Below are 22,169 nucleotides of genomic sequence, written 5' to 3'. Positions count from 1 at the left end.
GTCCTATGGATCTTTGTCTTAGGCTTTGATCTGTTCAACATTTTTGGCTTATGCACACATATTAAGTATGGAATGTAACATGTTCTATGGTAAAATCATAAAATATGATAAGCATGAACATTTTCCCACTAATATTAAATGACAGTGTATGTTAGAGAATTTTCACTTTTTCTTAACATTAAAGTATTGTTTTACTTGTTTTTAAGGTAGACTGTTCAAAATAGAATTTACGGATAATGTCGGACATGATTCCACTTCAATAAAATTCCTCTTTTAGCGCAATATGTAAATCATTTGCAACACATTAATGAACGGCTCTTCTAACACTTTTAGCATTTTATCTTTCTTATGCTAAAAATATATGTTTACAGAATAACAAAATTTTTAAATAGAGCGTATATCAAATATTCCTGTGGCAAAAAAGCTCATCATCTTGTCATAGAGCTTTTTTCACAAATTCAGTCTGGTTACCATATTCTACAGGATCCAAAGCATCTTAAAACACCAGAATGTGAAGATCAGTCTAGGCATGGCGAGAGGGGCGGCGGACATAGAGGACAAGATGGACCAACTGATGGATGCCAATGATCAGATCCTGGAGCGTGTTGTACGTGTGAACTGACTTGAAATAATGTGTTTAATTGAATTTATGCTTTAATTCCAAATCCCAAAAATGTGTGTAGGTCATGTTCCCAAAATGGTGGCAGAAAGCCCTGGATTTTTAGTTCCTTTCTTTCCAATTCCTTATTTAGATGAGTTTACTTTGAAATTCCAAATTTTGTGGTCATATTCCCAAATTGGTAAAAAAAGCCCTGGCTTGTTACAGTTTTGGCAGGGCGTATATTGCCTTGTTTAGTCAGGCAATAAAACAATATATGGCAAGACTTTGCTAGTTATTTAAAATCCTTGTGACCTGATCTCATACCCCCTCACTATGAATTGTAATCCACAAATCAGTGAAATACTTTTTCTCCACAAAAATAAGGGCTAAGAGCCCCTCCCCAAACAGGAAAGAAGCCATGTTTGGTTTTAATTGTTAAACAATTGTCTTGCTGTTAAAAAAGTGAGAATCTGAAATTTCGGTGAACATGTGATTTGCTTATTAACGTTTTATATATGCTTTAGTGAAATCCCATTACATCTGTTAAATTTATTATTGAAAATTAAAAATTAAAGAAAAATATTATTTTGCTTTAATAGTGTTTTACATTTAACATTTATGACAAACTTATCCAGATTTCAGTAAAAATCACCTCTTGCCCCCAATAATCTTGTGTGTCATGTTTTTTACTACCTTATTCATTGTAAAATACATTCCATGAAAGATTTATATAAAAAATTGGGCTTTTGTGCCCCATGTTACGTGTTCATTTCAATTTTTTGAAGAATATAATGTAAGAAACATATGTTCTTAAAATAAAACAAGGTTGTACTTCTGTCAAATGCTAGGTGTGTTGACATCATTGTTCAGAGAGTTGATTATTTTAGCCTTGTTCTGAGAAAACTTTTTAATGCATGTGCATGAAGTGTCATCCCAGATTAGCCTGTGCAGTCTGCATGAAGTGTCATCCCAGATTAGCCTGTGCAGTCTGCATGAAGTGTCATCCCAGATTAGCCTGTGCAGTCTGCATGAAGTGTCATCCCAGATTAGCCTGTGCAGTCTGCATGAAGTGTCATCCCAGATTAGCCTGTGCAGTCTGCATGAAGTGTCATCCCAGATTAGCCTGTGCAGTCTGCATGAAGTGTCATCCCAGATTAGCCTGTGCAGTCTGCATGAAGTGTCATCCCAGATTAGCCTGTGCAGTCTGCATGAAGTGTCATCCCAGATTAGCCTGTGCAGTCTGCATGAAGTGTCATCCCAGATTAGCCTGTGCAGTCTGCATGAAGTGTCATCCCAGATTAGCCTGTGCAGTCTGCATGAAGTGTCATCCCAGATTAGCCTGTGCAGTCTGCATGAAGTGTCTTCCCAGATTAGCCTGTGCAGTCTGCATGAAGTGTCATCCCAGATTAGCCTGTGCAGTCTGCATGAAGTGTCATCCCAGATTAGCCTGTGCAGTCTGCATGAAGTGTCTTCCCAGATTAGCCTGTGCAGTCTGCATGAAGTGTCATCCCAGATTAGCCTGTGCAGTCTGCATGAAGTGTCATCCCAGATTAGCCTGTGCAGTCTGCATGAAGTGTCATCCCAGATTAGCCTGTGCAGTCTGCAAAGGCTAATCCTGTACACCACTTTGCACCTTAGCTAGATTTTTTATTAGAAGATACTTGTTTAAATGGAAAATTCTATAAAAACAGAAAGTTTCAACCTGATTTGCCAGTGCAGACTGCGCAGGCTGATCCGGGATGACACATTACACACATGCATTAATCTAAGTTTCCCACAGCGAGGAGCAGTCAGTTCATTCTTGTGTTTCTTGCTCTCCATGCAGGGCACATGGCTGGATGAGGCTTCCGGTATCAAGAAAGATAACAGTTCCCTGGTGGTGGCAGTTGCAACCCCAAAGGCTGCTGTCTCTACAAGCTGGAATAAGAAGGTAAACGTTAAGCCTTCGATTGTTCAAGAGTCCGTTAAGAATAAAAATTGATGGTAGTAGGAGGATCTTAAATGTTTGTTTGAAATGAGAAAAGGGTTTGTGAAAAAAAAATTGTTATGAAAATGTTAGGAAGATTGTATGCATAAAATAGACGTTAAGTCTTGATGGAGGCACATTTCCTCTTATCCTACCACTCACTTGAGAAATTTAATTAGAAAAATTAAAGTCCTTTTTACGTAATTATTTCAATTACAGAATTTGGCCCCATTAATTACATAGTTATACATTTTCACGCAAGTATAACATAAAATTGTTCATCATATTAGTTTTCTATTTGTTTCAATAAATTGACCAAGTATAAAAAAAAGAAAACAGATAGAAGGCTATATGTAAACAATATAATATTTAGCTCACTTTAGTGCATGATTGGGATCAACATATGTCCGACAGTGTGTTGTATTCGTGGTACATTGCCAACTTTTCAATCTAATCTGATGAAAACTTGAATCTGGGTCATGTGGATCCAAAAACTAGGTCAACCAGTAGAATCTTATAAAAATCTTGTTACAACTCTAGACACCACAATCCTGACTCAATCTTGATGAACAATGTACAGAATTTATATTTGACGTTCTCTAGGTCTAGATTGAATCTGATTCATGTGGGTTCAAAATCTAATTCACCGGGTCAAATTTATGAAAAACCTTCTTACATCTCAAGCGGCCTCTTTATTGCTTACTCTTGATGTTGTTTGCAATGGTTATCTGTAAATACCTAGACCAAATTTGATTCATCTTCAAAACTCGACCAGCAGGTCAAAGCTTAGAAAACCTTTTCACCACACCAGAAATGACTCAATCTTGATGAAACTTGTTTAAAGTGGTTATCTTGACATTTTCTAGGCTTAGTTGGAATCAGGGTCAAGCGCGTCAAAAAACTACATCACCAGGGCAAAAAAAGAAAAACCTTATTACCTTAGTACCTTGCAAATGGCTCCATGTACATATTACTCAATCATTATGAAACAAATCAAATCTTATAAAAACCTACTTACCACTGTAGAGGCCACATTTATGACTCAATCTTGATGAAACGTGGTCAGAATGTTTTTCTTGGCAATGTCTAGGCTAAGTTTGAATCTGGGTTTCACACATCTTGAAACTAGGTCATCAGGTCAAATCAGGTCAGGACTTTTGTCCAAATCTAGGTCACCAGGCCAAATCTTAAGAGGTCACATGGTGTCTGTTTCACTCAGGTTAGCGCTTAAGGGCATTCAAGGACCTCTCGTTTTAAGAAACGTCTTGAGATAGATTTAAATGAATTATAACATAACAATTGTTTCCACAACTTAGTATATTGATATTATATTATATTAACTCTATATTCAACACATATAAGGTATTTTCTATACTAATTGATGTTAATTCAAGACCCCTGGATCAAGTGCGTCAAGTCCCAACTTCCGTCTGTTGACCGCCCGTAATATCCAAAGGCCGCAAATCAAGTTCAAGGACAAGGTTGACAACAGGGCTGTTCCATGGCGACCAATCATCAAGGAGAAACCAAATGCATTGAAGCCACTTGATGGTAAAACAGACTGTTCTCTATTTGAGCTTTGTTCTTTGAATTCATGTGTTCTCTATTTGAGCTTTGTTTTTTGAATTCATGTGTTGTGTATTTGAGCTTTGTTCTTTGAATCCATGTGTTGTGTATTTGAGCTTTGTTCTTTGAATCCATGTGTTGTGTATTTGAGCTTTGTTCTTTGAATTCATGTGTTGTGTATTTGAGCTTTGTTCTTTGAATCCATGTGCCTAAAGTGTCATCCCAAATAAACCTGTGCACTTCACACTATCTTATATGGGATGACACTTTCTGCTTGTTTTTATTTTTGTGTTTAATATCGATTCGTAATAAAAATCCATTAAAGGCCAGTGTTTTTTAGGTCAAATTTTGGGTTAAAATTTGGTCCCATACCTGATCTAAAATGTTGTGTCTTTTTTATTTCTTTTTCCCAAATGACTGCCTAAAATTCACAATTTAAGGTCTCCAAATTTGTTTATCATTAAAAAAATGGTTTATTAAATTAACAAATTTAGTTGACCTCCCTATCAAGCACTATGAGTTTAACCTTAGCAAATGTAATGTTACGAAAACTTATATTCTGAATTATAAAGCATTTGTAAGCAAAAAAAACACCACACAAAACTTAAGTTTAAACAATGTAATTTTCCCAATCCAAATATCCCTGGCCACATTCCTGAAATGGTGAAAAAAGCACTCATGGTGAACATGTAAAATCCAATTTTCTTTATTGCAGAAAGTTTGCGCCTTCCTGAAGGTATAACACCAGAGATGAGCGAGTCACCAGAATTTCTGTGAGTGAGGCGACTTCGGGATGTTTGATTGTAACTTGTTGTATAATAGTATATCATAAAAAAGTGATGCATATAAACATACCAACAAGGTCTCTAAACATAAGAATATGTTATCTGTACAGTTTTTATGCCCCCTTTTCGAAGAAAAGGGGGTATATAGTTTTCGCACTGTCCGTCGGTCGGTCACACTTCGTGTCCGATCTCTAATTCAAATAGTTTTCATCCGATCTTTACTAAACTTGGTCAGAAGTTGTATCCAGACAATATCTAGGTCAAGTTTGAATATGGGTCATGCCGGGTCAAAAACTAGGTCACAGGATCACTTAGTGCATTTCAAGGATTAAGCATGGTGTCCGCTCTCTAATTGAAGTAGTTTTCATCTGATCTTTACTAAACTTGGTCAGAAGTTGAATCAAGACAATATCTAGGTCAAGTTTGAATATGGGTCATGCCGGGTCAAAAACTAGGTCACTGGGTCACTTAATGCATTTCAAGGATTTAGCATGGTGTCCGCTCTCTAATTGAAGTAGTTTTCATCTGATTTTTACTAAACTTGGTAAGTAGTTGTATCAAGACAATATCTAGGTCAAGTTCGAATATGGGTCATGCCGGGTCAAAAACTAGGTCACGGGGTCACTTAGTACATTTCAAGGGTTAAGCATGTTGTCCGCTCTCTAGTTTATGTGGCTTTCTGATGTATTTTGATATTCTAAGACATTTTAATGCCCCCGCAGGAGGGCATATAGTGATTGGACTGTCCGTTCGTCTGACCGTCCGTCTGTCCGTCACATTTTGCGTTTAGATTTCGAAAAACTTCTATGTCGCTTCAGATAGCAATTTCATATTTGGCATGCATGTGTATATGGACAAGGCCTTTCCATACGCACACAAATTTTGACCCCTGTGACCTTGACCTTGAACTTAGGGTCCGCGTTTAGGTTCGAAATCTGTATTTAGGATTTGAAAAAAGCTAATAACTTCTACCAAGCGTATACACAGTTATACTTTTATGTAGTGACAAAGTTACAGTTGGGGGCATCCGTGTCCTGTGGACACATTTCTTGTTGTGATTTTATTTCATTGTGCAATAAAAAGTCACTGTATTCGCCCTTTATTGATTTATGACCTCAGTGGTTGAAATTCCTAAAAGCCTGATGGCAAAAACCTTGTGTATTTTCTGTCAGTCTTGTAAACAAGACCAGTACAAGTAGCTTGTAAAATTCAGCAGAAAGTAAACTTACCTTCGATTTCAAAACTTTGAAACATAACAATTTGCAAGCTGACAGTTGGATCTTAACTGACTATACAGGTGGGTTATGTGCACAAGGCCAATGATGAGTTTGCTGCACATGCTCTTATGGTTCCCACTTTCCTAGGTAGCCCTTCTGATATTAACATGTCCTCAGTTTCACAATGTCCACACTTTGTTGGATTGCATGAAGTATAGATACCGACATGTTCTGTAGCTGACACACTCTCATATTGTAGGTACCCCCACCCATACCAGTATGAGCTAGACAACCTGACATTCACAGCTGACCAGTTGAAAGGTAAAAAAGTGTTGGCTGTAGAATTTAGCATTTTATATCTGGGTTAGTACATATCTAAAAGCATCTTTTATTGTAGATGCAGGTAATTTTAGACATTTTGTAGAAAGACTTGTCACAAAATTGCAAGTAGCTTTGTAGTATATCCCAGTATAATGATGGTGCAGATAATGAAAATGTAATACCAGCATTTTTTTCCTTCTTTATTAAGTACCGGAAAACGGCACTTTCCCAAAAAGGAAAAAAACTACAAATTTCCCAATTGCTGTAAAAAAAATCCCAATTGAAGGTTTAAAAAAAAATGCAACATTAAGTTTATTTCCCAATGCAGCTCTATAGCTTGAACCTAAGTAAATATAATATTGACAACTTGACGCCATTTAGTTCTCAATTTTTAAGTATTTAGGAACAAAAAATCAAATACACCAATTTCCCAATATGAAGACTTCACAACTCAAATTTTCCTTATTTCATGATTTTTTCGCGCGCAATATTCCAAATTGGGCTGGTAATGGTTCATTTCCCAATCGGGCCGAAAAAATCGCTGAATACAAAAATTCCCTAAAGCAAACACATACCATTTATCCTTATATTTTCTAATGAAAGGGAGACAATGCCCATATTTTCACATGAGCAAGTAATTTAATGAGAAAAAAAGTATTTGAAGTTTTGTCCCTTTAAAAGTAAAAAAAAATAATTTAATAACTTGTGTTGCATCTTACTAAACAAACGTCTTGGTGTTAGAAGAATGAAATTATACAAATACATTTATCAACATTTGAACTAATGAACCTCCAAATGTGAACTTATGGACCTCAACATTTTGATTGGATTAATGTTTTTTATGTCCCCCACCACTATAGTGGGGGACATATTGTTTTTTCCCTGTCTGTTGGTCTGTGTGTTTGTTTGTTATCCCACGCCAGAGGGATATTGTTTTGGCGTTGTCCGTCTGTCCGTCCGTCCGACTTTTGTGTTCGGAACCATATCTTGAAAGTGCTTTTGCGGATTTCATTGAAACTTCGTATGAGTGTATATATGCATAAGAGGATGATGCACGCCAAATGGCATTGTACACCATCTGTTAAAAACAGAGTTATGACCCTTTGTATCTTGAAAACATGCTTTTTACTATGGGCATTTTTGTGTCCGGAGCCATATCTTAAAAGTGCTTTGGCAGATTTCATTGAAACTTCGTATGAGTATATATATGCATTAGAGGATGATCCACGCCAAATAGCATTGTACACCATCTGTTAAAAACAGAGTTATGGCCCTTTGTATCTTGAAAAAATGCTTTTTACTATGGGCACTTTTATGTCCGGAGCCATATCTTGGAAGTGCTTTGGCGGATTTCATTGAAACTTGGTATGAGTATATATATGCATAAGAGGATGATGCACGACAAATGGCATTGTATACCATCTGTTAAAAACAGAGTTATGGCCCTTTGTATCTTGAAAAAAATGCTTTTTACTATAGGCACTTTTGTGTCCGGAGCAATATCTTGGAAGTGCTTTGGCGGATTTCATTGAATTGGTATGAGTATATATCCCCTGCCAGAGGCCATTAATTCACCTAAATAAATTTTGAAGGCTCAAGGACCTTCCTCTGTTTTAGTTTTGAGTAATTATCTGTCAGAATGTTCATCCGTCCGATTTGCACCCATCCTCAAACAAAGCATATGTTGCGGGGGATATCAATTCTACGAATTTGCTTGTTTGTTTGTTTGTTTACCCCAACTTTAACATTTGCAATAACTTTTGCAATATTGAAGATAGCAACTTGATATTTGGCATGCATGTGTATCTCATGGAGCTGCACATTTTGAGTGGTGAAACGTCAAGCGGCGCAAAAGGGGACATAGTGTTTCTGACAAACACATTTCTTGTTTTTATATAAAATTGTATGTAAACAATTTTGCATGTTCTAATGTGTCTTGAAATTTGCAAACATATTTAATTCTCAGCTTGTGGACTTGCACACTTGGCAAATTTGGTTCATGTTTTGGGACCTAAAGGGAGTTTGATGTTGGGGCATATGTGTTTTACGGACCCATGCCGTATGTTGCCATATTTGAACCCGAGTCTGTTGTCACATGCTTTATGCTGTTGACTCCAGGTTGTGACCCTCAAGAGCCCGGGTCCCTAACTGAGACGCCCTGTACACTGGTGAAAATCCCAGAGCAGCTGGAGCCCCTGGTGAACATGCTGAAGAAACAGACAGAGATAGCAGTGGATCTCGAGGTATCATGGGAATGAAAAGTTGCGCTTGATTTGTCTTTATATATGTACATCTTTTAGGTAATGTTTGTTTGTTAAGTGGTTGCCAAGGCACTTTAAATGCATTGAGATTTTATTGGATCTTGAGGTATTGTTGGAATGATGTATATTGTAAAACTGTCAGTCAAAATGGATGTAGTTTTTAGTGCCGTCTTTTAAGAAGAGTTTCCCCAAATACCCAGAACCATAGCAATCAGATTTGATTGAACAAGAAATCAACAACAATAAAATAATCAGTTATGTGATTCTTGAATTGGTCATTACAAATACACTGTATATCACAACAAAGCCTATTTTAAATTGTATATGTTCAATACTGTCAACAACACCATAGCCACCGCACATCATTAAATAAGGAACCAAAACACAGTTAAGTTACCTATTGTATAGGTAACCAAACCAGTTGAAAAACTATTTGAATAGGTAACCAAACCAATTTAATAGGGCACCAAACCACAGACTGTACCAGATTGAACAGAGAACTAAAGAACTTTAAATTAATTATCTTACTGATATATTTCATATACCCATACTGTATATTAAACTTCAAAGCATGCAATCCCATTACTATGTGATTCCTATCTACAGCACCACAGCTACCGGACGTTCCAAGGGATCACCTGCCTGATGCAGATCTCAACGAGGTCACATGACTACCTGGTGGACACCCTGGAGCTACGTGGTGACCTGCAGTGTCTCAACACCGTCTTCACTGACCCCAACATTGTCAAGGTCAGTCTCTCAATGCGTTCTTCACAGATCGAAACATTGTCAAAGTTTAAAACTGGGCCATTACAGGGATTTACTAAAGAATAAGACTTCACTTTACCTTAAACTTTCCCTTCAGATCTGTGTGAATACACAAACCTATTATGTGTTATAAGCCTTCTTTGCACATACACAAAAATCCCCCAACCCTAATTTGGGGGAAAGATGTTTATTAGTCCCCTACCGGTGAAACCTGAGAGGGACTTCTGGTTTGAGCTCTGTGTGTCTGTCAGTCTGTCACACTTTTCTGGATCCTGCAATAACTTTTAAAGTTCTTCATGTTTTTTCATGAAACTTGAAACATGAATAAATGACAATATGGAGATTATGCACGTCATTTCATTTTGTTCCTTTGTCAATAATTTTGGTTGCTATGGCAACAAATAAACTTCAAATATTGCTGAAAATGGTGGATCCTGCGTAGGTAGGGGACTTTTATTGCTTGGCAATAGTCTTGTATATTTTTGGTGTTTTCAAGGGACGTGTTTTCAGCAAGAAGAGGAATGAACATGCTTATTAAAAGGTATGTTATTGGAATAATTGTTTTTTAGCCACAGTCTTAAAATGGGTTCAGCTATAGAAGAAAAAGCTACATTTGCCTGCCATGTATTTTCAGGTATTTCATGGAGCAGACATGGACATTGAGTGGCTACAGAGGGACCTGGGCCTATATGTGGTAAACATGTTTGATACGGGCCAGGCTGCCAGGGTGCTCAACTGTGCCCGCTTCTCCCTGGCGTACCTGCTACAGCAGTACTGTGACGTGGACGCTGACAAGCAGTATCAGATGGCTGATTGGAGAATGAGGTAAGTTTTGTGCCGCGTAATGAGCCTTGTTCTGGAAAAACTGGGCTTAATGCAAGTGCATGAAGTGTCATCCCATATTAGCGTGTGAGTCTGCACAGAATAATCAATGGTGACACTTCCCGCTTTGAAAGATTTTTCGTGTTTAGCAAGTCTCTTTAAAACGAAAATCCAGTATAGGCAGAAAGTTTCGTCACTTATTAGCCTGTGAGGACTCCACAAGCTTATATGGATAGACCATCTAAGCACACACACATCTAGCCCAGTGTACCCTGAATGAGGCTTATATAGTTTTGTTGATAACCAGGCCATTCTGCTTATGCTTATTTACTTGCGTTGCTAACCAGACCAAAATGTTGCCGTGGTGTAGTGGATATGGTGCCTTCCTAGCGACCTGGAGGTCACGGATTCAATCCCCACTGTGGGAGCATTCTTCTGATTCTTCCCCGAAAATACCAAGGACTGCTTCTTAGTCCCAGAAAATGGACTTGAGAGCGTTTCAATAAGCCATAGGCTTTAGATGCAATCGAGCTAAAATGATTAGGTTTAAACTAACTAGACCATTGTTGCACATATGTTAGTGACAGACCACTATTGTCATGCTTATATGCTTCTGTTGCTAAACAGACCATTGTTGTTTGTATCTTTGTGACAGACCACTATTGTCATGCTTATATGCTTGTGTTGCTAACAAGGCCATTGTTGTATGTATCTTTGTGACAGACCACTATTGTCATGCTTATATACTTGTGTTGCTAACCAGGCCATTGTTGTATGTATCTTTGTGACAGACCACTCTTGTCTTGTCTTCTCTTCGTTGGAAATAAGTTTTGTACGATCTTTCATCAAAACTTTACGGGTTATCCAGTGCACTTTTATATCTATATTTCAATATAATTTAATTTTGACCATTAAGTGTGATAAAGTGTAATAGAATATATATATATATATATATATATATATATATATATATATATATATATATATATATATATATATATATATATATATATATATATATATATAATATGTATATATGTGTGTATATGTATATATATATATATGTATTATTATCTATGATGGTGACTATCTGTGATATTTCTGAATTGTTAATAACTGTTCATATGGATTGTAGTACAATGTTTTATGTTATGTGCACAAATAAAATTATGCTTATACGCTTGTTGCTAACCAGGCCATTGTTGTATGTATTTTTGTGACAGACCACTATTGTCATGCTTATATGCTTCTGTTCCTAACCAAGCCATTGTTGTATGTATGTTTGTGACAGGTCATGGTTGTCATGCTTGTATACTTGTGTTGCTAACCAGGCCTCTGCCAGAGGAACTTCAGAAGTACGCCAGGGAGGACACACACTATCTGCTGTATATCTATGACAGGATGAGGAACGAGCTGATAGAGAGGGGAAACAACTCCAACAACATGCTCCTGTCTGTGATGCACAGGAGCAAGCAAGTCTGTGCCAAGGTGGGTGCTGGGAGGCGCTGGGATGGCATTGTGTTAGACATTGAAACTGCTTTTGGAATTATCAGTTCTATTTAGGATTCAAAGAATCATGTTGTAGAAAAAACTTGTTTAAGTCAACTTGCTATTGGGTAGCTAGAAACCTTTTATTATCAAATTGTTTTTTTGGTGTTTGATTTTAAAGTTTCACAATTTTAATCCACACACAAACACAATAATATGTTTATTGTTTATTGAATTATTGAAAATGTGTGTAGGAATAATAGCTATATTAATTTTGATAACTAGCTCCATTAGAAAAAATGTTTCACAGAATTAGAGTTACCTGGTTGGTGGATACTGTTGCTAAGCAACCCTTGTAAATAGATTTAGTTTGTATTCAATTGTTTGATATGATTGAATATCTACAGATAATTAACAACATATTGTAATGAAAAGTTGATATGATTGAATATCTACAGATAATTAACAACATATTGTAATGAAAAGTTGATATGATTGAATATCTACAGATAATTAACAACATATTGTAATGAAAAGTTGATATGATTGAATATCTACAGATAATTAACAACATATTGTAATGAAAAGTTGATATGATTGAATATCTACAGATAATTAACAACACATTGTAATGAAAAGTTGATATGATTGAATATCTACAGATAATTAACAACACATTGTAATGAAAAGTTGATATGATTGAATATCTACAGATAATTAACAACACATTGTAATGAAAAGTTGATATGATTGAATATCTACAGATAATTAACAACACATTGTAATGAAAAGTTGATATGATTGAATATCTACAGATAATTAACAACACATTGTAATGAAAAGTTGATATGATTGAATATCTACAGATAATTAACAACATATTGTAATGAAAAGTTGATATGATTGAATATCTACAGATAATTAACAACATATTGTAATGAAAAGTTGATATGATTGAATATCTACAGATAATTAACAACATATTGTAATGAAAAGTAGTTCAGTGGATTAGAGACGCATACACAAATCCAATGGAGATTTAAACAAGCTTTTATTCTACTATTAACCCTTTACCAATTATATAGGTATTTTGACGTGTTTGTAGTCTGTTAATATTTTAAAGACCTTTCTTACTAAATTCAAGTTTTAAAGGCTTCATTTCCAACCCTTAAATACTGATGAGCAGCAAACAGCATAAATCCTGAACAGACTGCAAGTAACTCGCAGGCTGTTCTGGTTTTATGCTGTTTGCATATTTGCCCATTTTCACTTTGCTTCTGATTAGGAAAGGGTTAATGAAAAGTAATTTGGTGGATTAAAGACGCATTCACAAATCCAATGAAGTTTAAATCAAACTTTTATTCTGCTTTTAAACAAGTCTACAAACTATTCTTATTAATAAGATACATTTAGAAATTTCCAAGTTCATAAAATATTCTTGTCCGATAATTAAACAAAGGGCAGGTAGCCTGACCCTTACAGTCCTGTTAAAAAATTCACAAGTTAATGAATCTGATTGTAGTGCTCTCTAAATGTAGTCAAACTGCCTTACCAGTATACAAAACTTAGCCGTCTTTTATACTAAAATGTGTGAAATGGTAACCATTGTCCCTTTCCTGGATTGTATCTACAGTAATCATTTGTTGCTCCTAGATATAATAACTTTGTGACCCACAACAAATTAATGGTTTTTACCATGTTGTTTATGAAATCGGTCAATAACATAATCACTTATATAATATTACATAAAGCTTTTCTTATATAAATCTTGGTGAAACCATATCGGTGGCTTTAGCGTTTTATCAATATATTTAATTTTGTTATCCAATGCAAGCCGAAATACAAACAACAATGAATTAGCAATTTGCAAATGTTGTAATAGATGGTGACCCATTATGCAACAGTAAATTTACTGTTGTTTATGATTCAATTATTCATATGTAATCATCAAAAAGACTCAATAATATTCAGGTCTGATCAATTAATAGCTAGACATAGTAAGGAATTAATAGCAAGACAAAGTAAGGAATAAATAGCTATGCATTGTAAGGAACTAATAGCTATACTTAGAAAGAAATTAATAGCAAGGCATAGAAAGGAATTAATAGCTAGGCATAGTAAGGAATCAATAGATAGGCATAGTAAGGAATTAATAGCTAGGCATAGTAAGGAATTAATAGCTAGGCAGCTTAATGACACAGAGTATTGGAACGTTATTGGTATTGTGGACATTCTCCCCAGGTTTATAAGAAGCCCTATGGCAGTCCAGATGCCTACATTGAGCTGTACAAGAAGAATAAGAAGGTGTTCAACTCCCAGCAGTTGCTGGCCTTTAAAGAGCTCTTCAAATGGAGGGACGAAACAGCCAGAATGGAGGATGAGAGTTGTGGGTACGCAAAAGTATATTTTGTATTTTCTGAAATTGCTTATCATTCAAAGCTGAAGAACCTTCATGTGTAAGTGATGGAAATTTAGGAATGATGGATGTGACCGACTTTGGCATAGTTAATTCCCTTCAACCTTTTTTGCACTATTATTATATGAACTTCTTTATTTAGCATGGCCTCATCTTTAATGGTTTGCTGAAAGTGAAAGTAAAACTACCGTGGCCCCAGATTTAAGATTGGGGTTGTAAGCCAATACTTCATATATAAATTACAAAGTCTGATGATTATAGTCATGAGAGCGACTAACTAGATAGGTTGTGAATCTTGGGAGGATCCTAGGTTCAACCCTTCAGGGAGCATTTTCAAGATCTCCCCATAAGGTACCAGGAACTGTTCATAGCTATGAAATAGAGTGTCTTAACAATGCATAGGCTTCCTTTACAATGAAACATTGTGAAACTAATAGCGAGTATTTTATTGTTTTTTGCAGGTACGTGTTGCCGAACCACATGTTGTTACAGATCTGTGACATCCTGCCCAGAGAGAGACCCGGTGTGCTGGCCTGCTGTAACCCCATACCTCCTCTAGTACGCCAGTACCTGAACGAGATACACACCATCATCATGAAGGCAAGAGAGGCACCCCTCACCAAGGTACATAACTTAAGAATTTTAGGAGAAAATGTTGATTTAGACTATAACAGGTAAAAGGTCAAGTTCACAGGGGCTTATTCAAGATATTTGTTTCTGTTTGCAACCCAGAGAACACTTGACAGTGACCGTTCAATTTTAAAACCGAATCAAATCTGTACCTGCCCATTTCTAGGTGGATGTTGTCCGTGAGCAGAGACCCACTAATCAACAGCACCCAAAATACAATGTGGACACACTGCTGACCTGTCCTCATGACCTCTCACACCAGGGGTCACAGATGGACCAGGAATCCAGCTCCTGTCTTCTCAGTAAGTAGATGTTGTTAAGTAACCGTAAGTTGATAGGATACATAGTAGCTAGATTTGGCATATATAACTTAAGAACAAGTTTTGCATGACGCCGCTCATTTCATATTGCACCATGGAGTCTACTATAACTTTTTACACAGCCTCATTAACCTTGACCTTTTTTGGTGTTATCCTGAGATGACTTTGACATTTGTTGCTTAGGACCATTCCAACCGCCCATATTTCCTTTTGGTATTCTCCATTGTGCCCTTACCTTGTTTGATCTTCAAAATATATGTTTAATTGGCTGTCATGGAACCAAGTAGGGGCATGTGTGCTCATCAAACAGCATACTTTTGCAAGTAACTTGTTTGATGAACACACATGCCCTTACTTGGTTTTTATAAAGAAGCACTTTGACTCTCTTTTTCTATCTCCAGATGACAAAATGGTAGCGGCCAGCTCAAGTTTATTCCCAGCTGCTAAAACAGGCATCTCTATAAGTCATAGAATATCAGTCAAGGAAACTCCAACACTTTCAGCTTTTGGGAACAAGGTGACTGATTACTTTTGTGAATCTGTTAGTAATAATAAAGCTGAATAATGTATTATTAAATGCTATGATTCATAATCTCTGTAGTGAATCAATCACTGTTTTCAGTTTTACATCTTATTACCTTAATATCTTGAAAAAAAATATTCTCTGTTTGCAATCTTAAGTCAATCAAGTTCTATTTTAGCATAGGACTCATTTGATGTTTATTTGTTCTTCTTTAAATATGATTACATTTAAGTATGACACATGTGCTCAAAAAAATTATCAATCAGCTATCGTTCATATCTTGATCACATAAGTACCTGAACTTAATTATGGCACCAGCCCCTTTAACAAATATTCATCATCTTCTGTGCACAGCCTGTTCCAAGAAGTACAGGAGCAGAAATAAAGACGAAGGTGGCACAAATCAAAGCAAGTTTTGCGAGTCCCTACTGCATGGTAAGGCCATATTCACTTTATTGCAGGTTACCGAATTTGAGGTGTACCAATTATTTATATATTAGTTTGAGTACACATGATATATTCTTTCTAATTAGATTTGTGTAATTAAGGCAATTTTTATAGGGTCTCTGATTAAAACATGTACTGACATTATTTGAAATCAGTCAAAATATCTTCTCTTTAATTAATACACCACTAAATCAGATTGTATCTACTTCATCTCTTTAAACATTATTTTGTATTTGTCATTTAGAACTTGTGTTCATCTCAACAGTCTTTGCAACATAAGAAAGAAACGAGTAGTGAATATCAAGTGTTGACACTGAAACCGATGTATGGGCTTAACAGAGAGTCCCATGCCCATGCCTCTGTACATGAATGTTTTATTTCTAGTATCTATTGGAACCAGTCAAGTCCTCTGTAGTCAAGCCAGCCACGTTGAATATCAACCAGTCTGCTTCAAACACCAGTGACCCAGTCACCGACTCTATCATGAACTCATGGAAACTTTTGCCATGCTCGGTGAAGAGAAAGCCTGAGGTGACAGACAGTCCTTCAACTGCAGGTTTGGCTTTAAGCAGTTTCTAAACAGTCATAGTGCTGAAAATGTTTCATTGCAAATTGATCTAAAGGCTTGTTAATTTTATGTGAACATGAAGTTAATGTGTAGTCTCTATTAGACAGGGCTCAACATTAACTTTGGAAGCCACTTGTCTGGTCGGATAAGTAGACCAAAATTCCTCTTGTCCTGACCAAAAAGCAACTTGTCCTGTCCATTATATCTTATTCTGCTCAGTTCTTTGCAAATAATGAAATAATACAAAATGCTCAAATCATAAAGGCTTTAATCGTTCAAAATACATGTTAACATAATTGTAGGCAATTTCAATACAAAAAGAACTGACTAGAATAACAAGAAAACTCAAGATTATTGATTTTTAAACATTATACAAAGCCATTATACCTTTTGAAGTTTCTTGTGATTTTGAAGACAAAAATACAAAGGATTAGCAGATTAGACATTTTTAAGAAGACAACATTGTACAAACGAAAACAAACCACAAATGGAAATGATGTCGTTAAATTATCTATACATAGAGATAACGCCACCACATTAATTGTCTGTAAGATCGGTGTGGACCAGTGTCGTAAAATGCATATTCTTTGCAAGGGAGAATAATCTTGTTATCTTGACAAGGAAAAATTTTAACGGTTGCTTCCCTTGTAAACAGTACGGTGTAGTATCACATGGAACTATGGGAATATCTATCGCTTTATTGTTTATACGTAAACAAAATATAAACAAAAAAAGTTTTGCGGTAACTCCACAGAAATAATGGATTTAAAGGAATTTTTTCTAAGTAATTAAATTATAACGACCTCTTGTCCCGTTGAAATATCAAATTCTTTATTTACTTTTCCAGACCAATATTTTTTGCTACAGTAATGTATCAGTAATATGCAGTTCTGTATCAGTAATCTGCAGTTATGTGTCAATAAGCTACAGTTCTGTATCAGTAATGATCTAATCTGCAGTTCTGCATCAGTGATCTGTAGTTTTGTTTCACTAAGCTGCAGTTCTGTATCAGTAATCTGCAATTCTGTATCAGTAAGCTTCAGTTCTGTATCAGTAATGATCAAATCCGCAGTTACTTATCAGTAAGCTGCAGTTCTGTATCAGTAAGCAGCAGTTCTGTATCAGTAAGCTACAATTCTGTATCATTAGCTGTAGTTCTGTATCATTAATTGTTGTTCTTTATTAGTAAGCTTCAGTTCTGGTTTCAGCTCCTCCATCCAAGCGGTCACGTACAGACCTCCACCAGGTTGCTACCAGCAAGCACATCAAGTTTAATGACGAAGGGGAAGCCATTGAGGTCTCTGAGGATGATAAGAAGGCATTACCTCAGGATATCGAGATTCCTTTGCGTTTCCAGGTAAACAGAAAATTGTTTGTTTCAAGTCAGAACTATTTTTAACAAGTTTTTCCGACGGAAAAAACTGGTTATTAGTTTGCCAAATGTTGGAGGGCGGGTGGTCGGGCTGGCGGGCGGGCGTTACAAGCTTATCCGGGCCATAACTTTGTCGTTCATTGTGAGATTTTAAAATCATTTGGCACATTTGTTCACCATCATTAGACGGTGTGTCGCTCGAAAGAATTACGTCGATATCTCCAAGGTCAAGGTCACACTTTGAGTTCAAAGGTTAAAAATGGCCATAAATGAGCTTGTCCAGGCCATAACTGTGTCATTCATTGTGAGATTTTAAAATCATTTGGCACATTTGTTCACCATCATTGGACGGTGTGTCGCACGATAGAATTACGTCAATATCTCCAAGGTCAAGGTCGCCATGACTAAAAGTAGATTTATTTTGAAACAAAGGGGGTAAATTTTAAACAATCAGTTCAGTTTGACTTGTCTCCCTTAATCAGACTTTTTTTCAAATTAAAAACCTGGTTTTGTGACAATTTTGTCCCTTGTTATGTCCTTTGTCCGATAAGGGTCTATTCTTTGTCTGGAACTATAACAGATGTTCAATTGAACTTTTGTACTATTATCAGAGTTAATTCTTGTTAAAGGTTTTAGTTTTCTCTCCTTTTAATATCTGTTTAAGTAACTTTTGCTGATATTCAACAAAAATTTTCACACATCATGTATTATTGTCTCCTTTGTAGATGCCATCAAAGTCCAAGAAGAAGAAAAACAGGAATAGAGATATAGACATCATACAGAGTGTTCAGGAACATTTGTCAAACATCCGAAAATTACAAGAAGAAAGTGAGCTTGCTCTTGGAGAGAACCCAGAGGATGAAAAACCAGTGGTTGTAGAACAGGAAAAAAAAACTAATAAAACATTTAAGCAATACCAGAGTGAACAGTTGAAGAAGTCTGAGAAATCAGGAACCAGTGGTTCACATACAAAGTTAAAAAAGCCAGAGACTGGAAACGGGAATAAAGATAAAATGAAGCAACAGGAAAAGAATAAGAGCCAAAGTAAAAATGGAGGAAAGAAACAAGAGGAAGCTTTTACTTCTTCGGTTACTATTGAAATTGACAGTAGTAGTGGTAGTGATGTGGAGATTGTTAAGGAAGAGTTTAAACCATACGACTATACACAGGGTGCAAAAAGTCTTATAGAAGGTATGTTAGTCTGGCAGTTGAGGCTTGACTTTTTACCAAATAGGCAAATGAGTGATTATATTCAAAGCAATTTTATTTCTAAGCCTAATTAAACACAATCATTCACCGTGGCGTAATGGATATGGTGTCTGCTTAGTGATCAGGAGGTCAGGGGTTCAATCCCCACTGGGGGAACGTTCTCAAAAATTTTCACAAAGGCACCAAGTATGGTTATAGGCCCAGGAAATTGACTCAAAGCGTTTCTATAAGCCAGAGGATTGTTGCATTTGAGCCAAAAATAAATAGGTTTAAACTAAATTAAACACAAACATTGAAAATTAAGATGAATGATTGTTTTTGCAGCGTATCACTATTGAAATGTATGTGAGTAAATAACAAAGCAGCCCTACATGGTTTGAAATTCTAGTAATCTATTAATTTGAACTACTTATTTCAGACTAGGTACCTGCATTTGCAAGTTTTGTATTCTGCAAAACTTAACAATGTGTAAAGATAGCACACTGTATATGTTTAAATGGCGATAACTAAGATGACAATTTTTCATATGTATTTTACATTTGAATTCATATGCTAATGAACATGTCTTGTTTTAACAGTTTGCCTATTATACACACCAGAGTAAGAAATGTGAAATTTAAAATGTAATGCTGTCAAAGATTGTGTTTTAAAATCCCTCTAGTTCTCAGGCTCTAGTAAGACATTTGAACAAAAAATAATATAATGCTTGTTCAGACTTCTCTCCCATATTTGATAAATTTCTCTCCCCCATTTTACAGATATATCTTTCCTATTTTACAGATTCTGGCAAAAAGGCAAAGGGTGGTGACTTCTATAACCCACACAGTAAAGACACAGGAAAGGGAAAGGTAAACATAACATATATTTTGAGTTAAATAAACACATGTTTTGTCATTTATTTGTAACATGTAAATTGCGTTAAAATAGCATGAATTAAATAAACAAATAAGTTTCTAAAATTACTGTTATTAACGTCATGCCAAACTGTCACAGTTACGGTTAAGACACATACAATATGGAAATAGTTAAATCATTCTTCTAATATTTGCTAGTGAAGATCTGTAGATGGTAACAAATAAACTTGCGCAACAAACAGAAGAGTTAACTTAAATGTATTCATACGTTCCAAAATATCCACATTCAAACGTATGTAAAGTTTAGGTAAAATTAATTTGTGGATTTAGTATATTTCAGTTTTGTATTGAATATGTGTCATCATTTAACACACATGTAATCCCAGGTCTTTATAATTGGAATGTTCTCTTGTGTGGGAAAAATATGTGTGCACTCCTCAATAAGATTTCTTTTATTTGAATGAATAGACTAACACACTACACTAAAGTTAAAAACTTAAAATGCAACACAGACTCAAACTGCTGTTCTGTTTCATCTATTTTCATTGGTATATTATATTTGTAAACATGAAACTGTTGTTATTTTCATTAGTTTTATATCATTATTTTTTATATAATTTCCAATTTGAATGTATTATAGAATTTATGTTGTGTTTGGTACAATTGTTATTGAGTGTCTATAAAAATTTTATTTCAGAGCATGAGAAACAAGGCTTTCAAGAAGGGACAAAAGAGTTACACCTGGAAGAACGATTGATAAATATAATGTGGATTGATTGTGTGTTAAACGTGGCGTTTTAAATAATATAACATGGTACACTTGTCAAGCTTGTTATATATTGACTGGCCTGTTCTAAGTTTAAATTACGTTTGTCGGTCTTTGTTTGTCAGTCTTTAAGTATAACCTTTAAGCTGATTGTGGTATAAGTTTTACCTGGTAGAACAACAAACTTAATGCAATATCGTTCTATTTATTTAAATTATAAAAAAGAAACTAATGATAGTTTCAAATGGTCACTAAATAGGTCTGTTTAAAGTTCTGGGTAACATTATATCTTAAGCTTGTATTTATCTATTGTTAAATATTAGCACAGAATGTAAGTTCAATGATGATAGGCTTAAACTATTTGAGAGCTGGCAATTGAATTATAAATGGTTACGTTCTGTTGAAAAACATGGCGACCGGGCACGTTTCCCTTTGTTGCTAAAGGGAATCCTTGGGAACAATCTAGAAGTCGTTTTTTTCAATTCGTCATGGAACTTACCCATAGCATTTGTTCTAATATCCCGGCTGAGTTCCGATCCATTAACAGAATTGTCTTCAGGGTGGGACAGTTTTCTCTATATGTCTGAAGTAAAACATTCTGCAGTCACGTTTTGTTCGATCTTTATTAAACTTGCTCAAAAGAGTATTTGAAATATGGTTCTGGTATCTTGCTAGCATGGCAATCGGAGGGCTCCTTAGATCGCTATAATTAAATCTTCAGGAGACTCACAGTTTTTGTCCAATCCTTATGGACCTTGCTGGGAATATTTTTGCTTAGGATATATCTCGACCGATTTCGACAATGGTTGAGGTCCTTGGAAAAACATGGCCGCCATGGCGAAGGTGGGTGCTGGGCATTTGCCTGAATGGCTATAATTAAACGTTGTGAACAAGAAATCACATTTTGTTAAACATTCAAGAGCAATTGGTTCTAATTTTCTTTAATTGAGCCGGCGTTTTATATCAAACTTGGTACAATTATTACACCAAAGTTTTATGATGATCGGAAGTAAACTTTTGACGTTAATTGAGCGGACAATGTAAATTAAACCATATTTTGACAATTTAAAGGCCGTAATTGAGAAGCGCTTCAAATGATCTGGTTCGTTACCAAATTGGGTCGAGTTATTATTCCTACAAGACCTCAAAAACAATTGGATAGCAGACTATGTAAATTATACCATTTTTAAGCATTCAAGGACCATACATAAGAATTTCTGCAAGCTATGTGTCTGGGTATTGAACTTGACTGAGATATTATGCCAATAA

The 22,169-nt window shown here is 35.7% G+C and overlaps 1 protein-coding gene across 1 annotated transcript in view; it reads left to right on the top strand.

The window, feature by feature from the left end:
* The window catches only part of LOC127881118 (exosome component 10-like), a 302,503-nt gene that overhangs the window by 3,001 nt on the left and 277,333 nt on the right, over positions 1-22,169 (top strand). The window contains exons 4-21 of the mRNA XM_052428812.1: positions 484-607; positions 2,427-2,531; positions 3,962-4,118; positions 4,849-4,906; positions 6,395-6,456; positions 8,575-8,699; positions 9,324-9,467; positions 10,120-10,310; positions 11,639-11,795; positions 14,037-14,185; positions 14,673-14,835; positions 15,008-15,143; positions 15,563-15,678; positions 16,039-16,119; positions 16,516-16,687; positions 17,908-18,056; positions 18,797-19,262; positions 20,061-20,128. Coding sequence (XP_052284772.1) covers positions 484-607; positions 2,427-2,531; positions 3,962-4,118; positions 4,849-4,906; positions 6,395-6,456; positions 8,575-8,699; positions 9,324-9,467; positions 10,120-10,310; positions 11,639-11,795; positions 14,037-14,185; positions 14,673-14,835; positions 15,008-15,143; positions 15,563-15,678; positions 16,039-16,119; positions 16,516-16,687; positions 17,908-18,056; positions 18,797-19,262; positions 20,061-20,128 — 2,623 coding nt within the window. The remainder of the gene's footprint in view (positions 1-483; positions 608-2,426; positions 2,532-3,961; positions 4,119-4,848; positions 4,907-6,394; positions 6,457-8,574; positions 8,700-9,323; positions 9,468-10,119; positions 10,311-11,638; positions 11,796-14,036; positions 14,186-14,672; positions 14,836-15,007; positions 15,144-15,562; positions 15,679-16,038; positions 16,120-16,515; positions 16,688-17,907; positions 18,057-18,796; positions 19,263-20,060; positions 20,129-22,169) is intronic.

The sequence above is a fragment of the Dreissena polymorpha genome, chromosome 5 (assembly GCF_020536995.1).
Source record: "Dreissena polymorpha isolate Duluth1 chromosome 5, UMN_Dpol_1.0, whole genome shotgun sequence".
Taxonomy (NCBI): Eukaryota; Metazoa; Mollusca; class Bivalvia; order Myida; family Dreissenidae; genus Dreissena; species Dreissena polymorpha.
Note: the sequence above shows the minus strand (reverse complement) of the source record. Positions and strands in the feature narration are given on the sequence as shown.